Source organism: Oncorhynchus keta, chromosome 6 (genome assembly GCF_023373465.1).
Source record: "Oncorhynchus keta strain PuntledgeMale-10-30-2019 chromosome 6, Oket_V2, whole genome shotgun sequence".
Lineage (NCBI taxonomy): Eukaryota > Metazoa > Chordata > Actinopteri > Salmoniformes > Salmonidae > Oncorhynchus > Oncorhynchus keta.
The window spans coordinates 5,238,212-5,250,513 of NC_068426.1; the positions used below are offsets into that span (position 1 = coordinate 5,238,212).

The 12,302-nt window shown below is 40.6% G+C and overlaps 1 protein-coding gene and 2 long non-coding RNA genes across 60 annotated transcripts in view; 1 reads left to right on the plus strand and 2 right to left on the minus strand.

The window, feature by feature from the left end:
* LOC118381060 (macrophage mannose receptor 1-like) overlaps positions 1-5,160 on the plus strand; it is a 17,903-nt gene extending 12,743 nt beyond the window's left edge. For all 50 annotated transcript variants that reach the window (XM_052520342.1, XM_052520293.1, XM_052520305.1 and 47 more), the window contains one exon: positions 2,465-5,160. In XM_052520342.1, coding sequence (XP_052376302.1) covers positions 2,465-2,472 — 8 coding nt within the window. In that variant the 3' untranslated portion in view covers positions 2,473-5,160. The remainder of the gene's footprint in view (positions 1-2,464) is intronic.
* Positions 4,700-5,523, minus strand: LOC127930636 (uncharacterized). 9 transcript variants are annotated; one of them, XR_008138563.1, is made up of 4 exons: positions 5,388-5,523; positions 5,223-5,255; positions 4,910-5,189; positions 4,700-4,843 (listed from the first exon to the last, which is right to left on the minus strand). It is a non-coding gene; the product is annotated as an uncharacterized LOC127930636 (long non-coding RNA). The 9 variants fall into 9 exon arrangements; XR_008138560.1 differs by lacking the exon at positions 5,223-5,255 and adding an exon at positions 5,289-5,354; XR_008138556.1 differs by adding an exon at positions 5,289-5,354 and having other exon boundaries at positions 4,910-5,255.
* A 975-nt stretch (positions 5,524-6,498) lies between these two features.
* On the minus strand, positions 6,499-7,180 carry LOC127930637 (uncharacterized). The gene is made up of 2 exons (XR_008138564.1): positions 6,737-7,180; positions 6,499-6,622 (listed from the first exon to the last, which is right to left on the minus strand). It is a non-coding gene; the product is annotated as an uncharacterized LOC127930637 (long non-coding RNA).
* Positions 7,181-12,302: the final 5,122 nt, after the last annotated feature.

Sequence of the window (12,302 nt, forward strand, 5' to 3'; positions counted from 1 at the left end):
ATTGTAGTAGGTTGAGGACAGGTGCTGCAGACTGTTCCAGTGCCCTCGCTAATTCCTTGATATATATATTTATATATGTTGAAGAGGGTGGTGCTCAAGCTGCATCCCTGTCTCACCCCATGGCCCTGTGGAAAGACGTGTGTGTTTTTTGCATATTTTAACAGCACACTTGTTGTTTGTTGTTATCACGCTCGTTTAGAGATGGATTGGACCAAGGTGCAGCGTGTTCAGCGTACATTTTTCTTTTATTAAATGACACAAAAAAAAATACAAATGAACTTAATGCTACATGCAGTGCAGAATGCAACTACACACAAACAAGATCCCACAAACTAAGGTGGAAAAAAAGGCTGCCTATGTATGATCCCCACTCAGAGACAAAGGATTGGGAACCATACCCGGCCAACAAAGAAATAGAAAAACTAGTATGCCCACCAAAATCACACCCTGACCTAACCAAATAGAGAAATAAAAAAGCTCTCCAAGGTCAGGTCGTGACAGTACCCCACCACAAAGGTGCGGACTCCGGCCGCAAAACCTGACTCTATAGGGGAGGGTCCGGGTGGGAATCTAGCCTCGGTGGTGGCTCCGGTTCGGGATGTAGACCCCGCTCCGCTTGCTGATCCCTCCGCTTCCGTGGAACCGGACCGTAGATTGTCGCCGAAGGAACCGGACTGTAAATCGTCGCCGGGGACTCCGGACCGTGCGTCATCGCCAGAGGCTCTGGACTGGGAACCTCTGCTGGAGGCTCTGGACTGCAGACTGTCGCTGGAGACTATGGACTGCAGACAGTCGCTGGAAGTTCCGGACTGTGTACCGTCTCAGGAGGTTCCGGACTGTAGACCGTCTCAGGAGGTTCAGGACTGTGGACCCTCTCAGGAAGCTTTGGGCCATGGATCATCACTGGAGGCTTCGTGCCATGGATCATCACTGGAGGCATAGGGCCGTGGATCATCACTGGAGGCTTCGGGCCATGGATCATCACTGGAGGCTTCGGGCCATGGATCATCACTGGAGGCTTCGGGCCATGGATCATCACTGGAGGCTTCGTGCCATGGATCATCACTGGAGACTTCGGGCCATGGATCATCACTGGAGACCGGGTGCACGGAGCTGGCACAGGATATACTGGGCCGTGGAGAGGCACTGGAGGTCTGGAGTGTAGAGCTGGCACAACCCATCCTGGCTGGTTGCTCACTTTCACCCGGCACCCGGAGCTGGCACAGAACGCACCGGGCTGTGGAAGTGCACTGGAGAAACATTGCGTATCTCCTCAAAACATGGTGCCTGACTGGTCCCACGCGCCTCACGGCGACTGTCTTGTCCCAGACACCAAATCATCAACTCTACCTCTTCACTCTCCTCAACTATCTCCCTGCTCAGTCTTTCCCAATATTCCTCTTCACTCTCAGACTCGCCCCTCGACTTCACCGACCAACTCGTGTGCCACCCCCCAAAAATGTTTTTTTTTTGGGGGCTGCCTCTCGGGCTTCCGTCGTGGTCGTGAACTTCGGAGTCGCCGTTGATCCTCCTTTCTCTCCCGGGCCCAGGATGCAGTGCAGTGTGGTAGGCGTACATTTTTCTATTATTAAATGACACTGAGAAAACAACAAAATACAAAACGAAGGTAAAGCTACATGCAGTGCAGAAAGCAACTACACACAAACAAGATCCCACAAACTAAGGTGGGAAAAAAAGTCTGTCTAAGTATGATCCCCAATCAGAGACAAGGATAGACAGCTGCCTCTGATTGGGAACCATACCCGGCCAACAAAGAAATAGAAAAACTAGAATGCCCACCCAAATCACACCCTGATCTAACCAAATAGAGAAATAAAAAGGCTTTAATCGACGTTGATGTTGATTAAGGCAGCCCCCGCACCTCTCTGATTCAGAAGTGTTGGGTTAAACGTGGAAGACACATTTCAGTTGAAGACATTCGGCTGGACAACTGACGAGGTATCCCCCTTTCCCTTTCCCTTCGCTCTTTCAAACCTGATAGATTGGTGGTTGGGACTACTAGCTCCCTTTAACCTAGAGGGCAACCTGTGGGTCCATCTCCTCTATACCATGTTTCTCTCTCTTTATATCTCTCTCTCTCATCATGTATTTCCGATACTCTCTCTCGCTCTCTCTTTCTTTCACTCTCTCGTCAAAGATATTTCCTTCCTGCTCTCTCTTTCTCTCACTTTCGCTCGCTCTCTCTCCCTCTCTCTTTCTCTCTCTCTCCCTCTCTCTTTCTCTCACTCTCGCTCGCTCTCTCTCCCTCTCTCAATCTCTCTTTCTCTCACTCTCTCTCACTCCCTCTCTCTCTCTCTCTCTCGCTCCCTCTTTCACTCTCTCTTTCTCTCACTCTCGCTCGTTCTCTCTGTCTTCAAATGTATTTCCTGATATTCTCTCTCTCTTGTCAAATGTATTTTATGACATTCTCTTACAGTAATCTTTCCTTTGTTCACTAATCTAGATTACTAGGACCAGACCCTGCTCTGTAGACCAGCTGAACCCTACAGTACAGAATGTTCCAGAGCCTGTTCTGTAGACCAGCTGAACCCTACAGCCCAACCCATTGTTCCAGACCCTTCTCTGTAGACCAGCTGAACCCTACAGCCCAACACATTGTTCCAGACCCTGCTCTGTAGACCAGCTGAACCCTACAGCCCAACACATTGTTCCAGACCCTGCTCTGTAGACCAGTTGAACCCTACAGCCCAACACATTGTTCCAGACCCTGCTCTGTAGACCAGCTGAACCCTACAGCCCAACACATTGTTCCAGACCCTGCTCTGTAGACCAGCTGAACCCTACAGCCCAACACATTGTTCCAGACCCTGCTCTGTAGACCAGCTGAACCCTACAGCCCAACACATTGTTCCAGACCCTGCTCTGTAGACCAGTTGAACCCTACAGCCCAACACATTGTTCCAGACCCTGCTCTGTAGACCAGCTGAACCCTACAGCCCAACACATTGTTCCAGACCCTGCTCTGTAGACCAGCTGAACCCTACAGTCCAGAATGTTCCAGATGTACTCAGATGTACATCATACAAGGTGACGGATACTCATTATTTTAAATAAATATTTGTATTTGTTTACAGTGAGCTCCAAAAGTATTGGGACAGTAACAAATGTTTAGTAGTTTTGGCTCTGTACTCCAACATTTTCATTGCATCCTAGGAATATGGGACCAAATACTTAGCGTTTGACTATTTTAGTACATATTGAAGTGAATTTGTCCCAATACTTTTGGTCCACTAAAATGGGGACTATGTTCAAAAAGTGCTGTCATTTCTAAACGATTAACCCGATATGGATGAAATTACTGACTGTCTGGAAATAAAACATAGAGCTATGTAGAGCTCACTGGAACTAAAACATAGAGCTATTTAGAGCTCACTGGAAATAAAACATAGAGCTATATAGAGCTCACTGGAAATAAAACATAGAGCTATGTAGAGCTCACTGGAACTAAAACATAGAGCTATTTAGAGCTCACTGGAAATAAAACATAGAGCTATGTAGAGCTCACTGGAACTAAAACATAGAGCTATTTAGAGCTCACTGGAAATAAAACATAGAGCTATGTAGAGCTCACTGGAACTAAAACATAGAGCTACATAGAACTCACTGGAAATAAAAAATAGAACTCACTGGAAATAAAACATAGAGCTACATATAACTCACTGGAAATAAAACATAGAACTCACTGGAAATAAAACATAGCGCTACATAGAACTCACTGGAAATAAAACATAGAACTCACTGGAAATAAAACATAGAGCTACATAGAGCTCACTGGAAATAAAACATAGAGCTACATAGAGCTCACTGGAAATAAAACATAGAGCTACATAGAGCTCACTGGAAATAAAACATAGAGCTACATAGAGCTCACTGGAAATAAAACATAGAGCTACATAGAACTCACTGGAAATAGAACATAGAGCTACATAGAGCTCACTGGAAATAAAACATAGAGCTACATAGAACTCACTGGAAATAAAATGTATAGCTACGTAGAGCTCCCTGGAAATAAAACATAGAGCTACATAGAACTCTCTGGCAATAAAACATAGAACTCACTGGAAATAAAACATAGAGCTACGTAGAGCTCTCTGGAAAATAAAAAGAGTTACATAGAGATCACTGGAAATAAAACATAGAGCTACGTAGAGCTCTCTGGAACTAAAACATAGAGCTATGTAGAGCTCACTGGAACTAAAACATAGAGCTACATAGAACTCACTGGAAATAAAACATAGAACTCACTGGAAATAAACCATAGAACTCACTGGAAATAAAACATAGAGCTACATAGAACTCACTGGAAATAAAACATAGAGCTACATAGAGCTCTCTGGATATAAAACATAGAGCTACATAGAGCTCTCTGGATATAAAACATAGAACTACATAGAGCTCTCTGGATATAAAACATAGAGCTACATAGAACTCACTGGAAATAAAATGTATAGCTACGTTGAGCTCACTAGACATACAACATAGAGCTACGTAAAGCTCCCTGGAAATAAAACATAGAGCTACATAGAACTCTCTGGAAATAAAACATAGAGCTACGTAGAGCTCACTGGAAATAAAACGTAGAGCTACATAGAACTCACTGGAAATAAAATGTATAGCTACGTAGAGCTCACTGGAAATAAAACATAGAGCTACATAGAACTCACTGGAAATAAAACATAGAGCTACATAGAACTCTCTGGAAATAAAACATAGAGCTACGTAGAGCTCTCTGGAAAATAAACAGAGTTACATAGAGCTCTCTGGATATAAACCTTAGAGCTACATAGACCTCACTGGATATAAAACATAGAGCTACATAGAGCTCTCTGGATATAAACCTTAGAGCTACATAGAGCTCTCTGGATATAAAACATAGAGCTACATAGACCTCTCTGGATATAAACCTTAGAGCTACATAGAGCTCTCTGGATATAAAACATAGAGCTACATAGACCTCACTGGATATAAACCATAGAGCTACATAGAGCTCTCTGGATATAAACCTTAGAGCTACATAGAGTTCACTGGATATAAACCATAGAGCTACATAGAGCTCTCTGGATATAAACCATAGAGCTACATATAGCTCTCTGGATATAAACCATAGAGCTACATAGAGCTCTCTGGATATAAAACATAGAGCTACATAGAGCTCTCTGGATATAAACCTTAGAGCTACATAGAGCTCTCTGGATATAAACCATAGAGCTACATAGAGCTCTCTGGATATAAACCTTAGAGCTACATAGACCTCACTGGATATAAACCTTAGAGCTACATAGAGCTCTCTGGATATAAAACATAGAGCTACATAGAGCTCTCTGGATATAAACCTTAGAGCTACATAGAGTTCACTGGATATAAACCGTAGAGCTACATAGAGCTCTCTGGATATAAAACATAGAGCTACATAGAGCTCTCTGGATATAAAACATAGAGCTACATAGAGCTCTCTGGATATAAAACATAGAGCTACATAGAGCTCTCTGGATATAAAACATAGAGCTACATAGAGCTCTCTGGATATAAAACATAGAGCTACATAGAGCTCACTGGATTATTGTGACGTGTTCAATATTTGTATATTATAACATGCTTTTTGTTTGTTGTTTTCAATAAAATATTTTATATAATATATGATGATGGATACAGAATTGTTTGATGTCGTTGTTTTTTAAATTTTACATAAATACTTTTATTGTAATAATATGATACATTTTTGCTATTATTGTTTTCACATTGACTTAGTGTATCACTCATTAATTATGTTTTTTTTTCATTTTAAAGGTCGAAATTGTAGTTATTCTTGTTTTGACATAACATGACATAACACAGAACATTAATAGACAAGAACAGCTCAAAGACAGAACTATACTAGTTTATCAAATCCACTCGTAGCCTGACCCGGTACCGGAGCCCCCTGTTTATAGCCTCGTTATTGTTATGTTAGTGTGTTACTTTTCTTTAACTATTTTTACTTTAGTTTATTAAGTTACATTTTTTTAACTGTATCTTGAACTGATATTTGATATTAAATGAGGAGATGTAAACATGATTTAATAATGACATGTTTTATATGTAATGTAATATTATCCTACCAGACTGTTGTTGTTTCCATATTTACTGACTTGTTGATGTTAATGAATGTTAAAGGGGAACTTTTAGTTGTTCTAAACATTCAGTTGATTTAGTTATTTTCTATTACAACTTGCTGTTACTGTTTCCAGAGTCTATTTCACTTCATTAATTATTTTATCTAGACCGTTAATTATATTCCATTACAGAAATGTTTTAAGATCTTTTGAGTGGTTTAAGTTGTGTTAAATATATTGTACACATGTCATTTCTCTATGATACTAGTGTGTAACATTTAAATGACTGTATCTGTTCTGGTGCTGGTGGAGGTCTTCATGTAAAGGGGCAATCTGTGATCTGGAGGGGCATCCGTTTTAGATTTTTTTAATCAATGTATGTTCATTCTTGAAGAATATGACTTACAAATGCCTCATGAGCTTAATTCAACTGTCCTTTTCCATCAAAACCCAACATATGAACTAGTTTTATTCCATTGTTTGTAAACAACATAAAACATAGTTTTCAACTACAATGTTGATATCAAAGATGGTCATATGAACTAGTTTTATTCCATTGTTTAAACTATAATGTTGATATCATAGATGGTCATCCTGTATAGCCTCAAAAACATAGTTTTAACTACAATGTTGATATCATAGATGGTCATCCTGTATAGTCTCAGAAACATAGTTTAAACTATAATGTTGATATCATGGATGGTCATCCTGTATAGTCTCAGAAACATAGTTTAAACTATAATGTTGATATGATGGATGGTCATCCTGTATAGTCTCAGGAACATAGTTTAAACTATAATGTTGATATGATGGATGGTCATCCTGTATAGTCTCAGGAACATAGTTTAAACTATAATGTTGATATGATGGATGGTCATCCTGTATAGTCTCAGAAACATAGTTTAAACTATAATGTTGATATCATAGATGGTCATCCTGTATAGCCTCAGGAAGATAGTGGGGTTTACACTTTGTTATTGGTTTAACTGCGGATTTCCCCTTTAACTATTTGACTATGGTACATCCATCCTTTACACTGTACAAAAAAAATCAATAAAGTTATGAAAATGACACATTTGTTTAGTTTTTTGTTTAATACTTATTTCAAGAAACAGAGGAAAGAATAGAAATGATTTTGATAAGGATGTTAGACCTGATCTCAGATCATCAGTAAGTCAAAAGGAGCATTGTCTACTGCTGTATACAGGGTGTTAGACCTGATCTCAGATCATCAGTAAGTCAGTAGGACTACTGTCTACTGTTGTTGTTAGACCTGGGAGCACCGATTGGTTGGTGGCTGGCCCAGGTTATATTTTAGAGTGGCTGGCCCAGGTTCTATTTAAGAGTGGCTGGCCCAGGTTCTATTTTAGAGTGGCTGGCCCAGGTTCTATTTTAGAGTGGCTGGCCCAGGTTCTATTTTAGAGTGGCTGGCCCAGGTTCTATTTTAGAGTGGCTGGCCCAGGTTCTATTTTAGAGTGGCTGGCCCAGGTTCTATTTTAGAGTGGCTGGCCCAGGTTCTATTTTAGAGTGGCTGGCCCAGGTTCTATTTTAGAGTGGCTGGCCCAGGTTCTATTTTAGAGTGGCTGGCCCAGGTTCTATTTTAGAGTGGCTGGCCCAGGTTCTATTTTAGAGTGGCTGGCCCAGGTTCTATTTTAGAGTGGCTGGCCCAGGTTCTATTTTAGAGTGGCTGGCCCAGGTTCCATTTTAGAGTGGCTGGCGAAGGTTCTATTTTAGAGTGGCTGGCCCAGGTTCTATTTTAGAGTGGCTGGCGAAGGTTCTATTTTAGAGTGGCTCGCCCAGTGCTCCAGTTCTCTTTAGTTTGAGCTCTCTATGTTATTTCTAGCAAAACAACCTTCACCTGATTTTCCCTGTTTTTCTTTTCCCTACATTTATTGGTTTGCTTCCTGTCTTTAAGTTTGGTGTGGGTTTTTATTTTGTTTTGTTTCTTGGGCAAATTTAGTGGGGGCTCATGGTGGGTGTCGTTTAGGTACCAGTTGTTGTTGCTAGTCAATTTCAGTGGACACCGCCACTAAACTCCAACCCGTTCCGTTTTATGGTTTGTCAGTGTCTTTGTTAGTTCCCCCTTCTGTTTGAGTGACATTATTTGGTTTTCTAGTTGGGGAACATAACAATCGTTTAGTTAAATATAGACTTTCCACCACTACAAAGAATCACATTTTGCATATCCTCCAAATAAGTATCACACAATGACATTATTGATAAATCAAATAACCAATACATTTGCTGTTTAATAACATAAGTTAATAATCATTCAAATTAAATAACATAAGTGTTTGTTGAACTCCAAATACACTGTTACAAACAAACTAAAAGTTCAACTTCAATATTAAATAACATCTATAGCAAATATAAAAAGTAATAAAATATAATTGTAACTATGGAAACAGTAACAGTGTAAATGAAGCTCAGTTGGTAGCAAAGCCGCAGGTAGTAGAGGTGCTGAGGTTGTTGTCACCACTTTACAAATCAAAACTTAAACATAATTAACAAAACATGTTTCAGCATCTCTACTTTGGTAAAAAAAAAAAAAAAAGGTAGTTGAATAAATAATGATTATGTGTTTTGCAGGATTCAACAGCTGGTTAGTTACCTATGAATAAGGTAGTGGTGATGTGGTTAGTTACCTATGAATAAGGTAGTGGTGATGTGGTTAGTTACCTATGAATAAGGTAGTGGTGATGTGGTTAGTTACCTATGAATAAGGTAGTGGTGATGTGGTTAGTTACCTATGAATAAGGTAGTGGTGATGTGGTTAGTTACCTATGAATAAGGTAGTGGTGATGTGGTTAGTTACCTATGAATAAGGTAGTGGTGGTGTGGTTAGTTACCTATGAACCGGTAGTGGTGGTGTGGTTAGTTACCTATGAATAAGGTAGTGGTGGTGAATAATCAGGTTAGTTACCTATGAATAAGGTAGTGGTGGTGTGGTTAGTTACCTATGAATAAGGTAGTGGTGGTGTGGTTGAATAACCTAGTTACCTATGAATAAGGTAGTGGTGGTGTGGTTAGTTACCTGAATAAGGTATGAATGGTTAGTTACCTATGAATAAGGTAGGGTGGTGTGGTTAGTTACCTATGAATAAGGTAGTGGTGGTGTGGTTAGTTACCTATGAATAAGGTAGTGGTGGTGTGGTTAGTTACCTATGAATAAGGTAGTGGTGGTGTGGTTAGTTACCTATGAATAAGGTAGTGGTGGTGTGGTTAGTTACCTATGAATAAGGTAGTGGTGGTGTGGTTAGTTACCTATGAATAAGGTAGTGGTGGTGTGGTTAGTTACCTATGAATAAGGTAGTGGTGGTGTGGTTAGTTACCTATGAATAAGGTAGTGGTGGTGTGGTTAGTTACCTATGAATAAGGTAGTGGTGGTGTGGTTAGTTACCTATGAATAAGGTAGTGGTGGTGTGGTTAGTTACCTATGAATAAGGTAGTGGTGGTGTGGTTAGTTACCTATGAATAAGGTAGTGGTGGTGTGGTTAGTTACCTATGAATAAGGTAGTGGTGGTGTGGTTAGTTACCTATGATGAATAACCTATGAATAAGGTAGTGGTGGTGTGGTTAGTTACCTATGAATAAGGTAGTGGTGGTGTGGTTAGTTACCTATGAATAAGGTAGTGGTGGTGTGGTTAGTTACCTATGAATAAGGTAGTGGTGGTGTGGTTAGTTACCTATGAATAAGGTAGTGGTGGTGTGGTTAGTTACCTATGAATAAGGTAGTGGTGGTGTGGTTAGTTACCTATGAATAAGGTAGTGGTGGTGTGGTTAGTTACCTATGAATAAGGTAGTGGTGGTGTGGTTAGTTACCTATGAATAAGGTAGTGGTGGTGTGGTTAGTTACCTATGAATAAGGTAGTGGTGGTGTGGTTAGTTACCTATGAATAAGGTAGTGGTGGTGTGGTTAGTTACCTATGAATAAGGTAGTGGTGATGTGGTTAGTTACCTATGAATAAGGTAGTGGTGGTGTGGTTAGTTACCTATGAATAAGGTAGTGGTGATGTGGTTAGTTACCTATGAATAAGGTAGTGGTGGTGTGGTTAGTTACCTATGAATAAGGTAGTGGTGGTGTGGTTAGTTACCTATGAATAAGGTAGTGGTGGTGTGGTTAGTTACCTATGAATAAGGTAGTGGTGGTGTGGTTAGTTACCTATGAATAAGGTAGTGGTGGTGTGGTTAGTTACCTATGAATAAGGTAGTGGTGATGTGGTTAGTTACCTATGAATAAGGTAGTGGTGGTGTGGTTAGTTACCTATGAATAAGGTAGTGGTGGTGTGGTTAGTTACCTATGAATAAGGTAGTGGTGGTGTGGTTAGTTACCTATGAATAAGGTAGTGGTGGTGTGGTTAGTTACCTATGAATAAGGTAGTGGTGGTGTGGTTAGTTACCTATGAATAAGGTAGTGGTGGTGTGGTTAGTTACCTATGAATAAGGTAGTGGTGGTGTGGTTAGTTACCTATGAATAAGGTAGTGGTGGTGTGGTTAGTTACCTATGAATAAGGTAGTGGTGGTGTGGTTAGTTACCTATGAATAAGGTAGTGGTGGTGTGGTTAGTTACCTATGAATAAGGTAGTGGTGGTGGTTAGTTACCTATGAACAAGGTAGTGGTGGTGTGGTTAGTTACCTATGAATAAGGTAGTGGTGGTGTGGTTAGTTACCTATGAATAAGGTAGTGGTGGTGTGGTTAGTTACCTATGAATAAGGTAGTGGTGGTGTGGTTAGTTACCTATGAATAAGGTAGTGGTGGTGTGGTTAGTTACCTATGAATAAGGTAGTGGTGGTGTGGTTAGTTACCTATGAATAAGGTAGTGGTGGTGTGGTTAGTTACCTATGAATAAGGTAGTGGTGGTGTGGTTAGTTACCTATGAATAAGGTAGTGGTGGTGTGGTTAGTTACCTATGAATAAGGTAGTGGTGGTGTGGTTAGTTACCTATGAATAAGGTAGTGGTGGTGTGGTTAGTTACCTATGAATAAGGTAGTGGTGGTGTGGTTAGTTACCTATGAATAAGGTAGTGGTGGTGTGGTTAGTTACCTATGAATAAGGTAGTGGTGGTGTGGTTAGTTACCTATGAATAAGGTAGTGGTGGTGTGGTTAGTTACCTATGAATAAGGTAGTGGTGATGTGGTTAGTTACCTATGAATAAGGTAGTGGTGGTGTGGTTAGTTACCTATGAATAAGGTAGTGGTGTGTGTGGTGGTGGTGTTACCTATGAATAAGGTAGTGGTGGTGTGGTTAGTTACCTATGAATAAGGTAGTGGTGGTGTGGTTAGTGGTTACCTATGAATAAGGTAGTGGTGGTGTGGTTAGTTACCTATGAATAAGGTAGTGGTGGTGTGGTTAGTTACCTATGAATAAGGTAGTGGTGGTGTGGTTAGTTACCTATGAATAAGGTAGTGGTGGTGTGGTTAGTTACCTATGAATAAGGTAGTGGTGGTGTGGTTAGTTACCTATGAATAAGGTAGTGGTGGTGTGGTTAGTTACCTATGAATAAGGTAGTGGTGGTGTGGTTAGTTACCTATGAATAAGGTAGTGGTGGTGTGGTTAGTTACCTATGAATAAGGTAGTGGTGGTGTGGTTAGTTACCTATGAATAAGGTAGTGGTGGTGTGGTTAGTTACCTATGAATAAGGTAGTGGTGGTGTGGTTAGTTAGTTACCTATGAATAAGGTAGTGGTGGTGTGGTTAGTTACCTATGAATAAGGTAGTGGTGGTGTGGTTAGTTACCTATGAATAAGGTAGTGGTGGTGTGGTTGGTGTGGTTACCTATGAATAAGGTAGTGGTGGTGTGGTTAGTTACCTATGAATAAGGTAGTGGTGGTGTGGTTAGTTACCTATGAACAAGGTAGTGGTGGTGTGGTTAGTTACCTATGAATAAGGTAGTGGTGGTGTGGTTAGTTACCTATGAATAAGGTAGTGGTGGTGTGGTTAGTTACCTATGAATAAGGTAGTGGTGGTGTGGTTAGTTACCTATGAATAAGGTAGTGGTGGTGTGGTTAGTTACCTATGAATAAGGTAGTGGTGGTGTGGTTAGTTACCTATGAATAAGGTAGTGGTGATGTGGTTAGTTACCTATGAACAAGGTAGTGGTGGTGTGGTTAGTTACCTATGAATAAGGTAGTGGTGGTGTGGTTAGTTACCTATGAATAAGGTAGTGGTGGTGTGGTTAGTTACCTATGA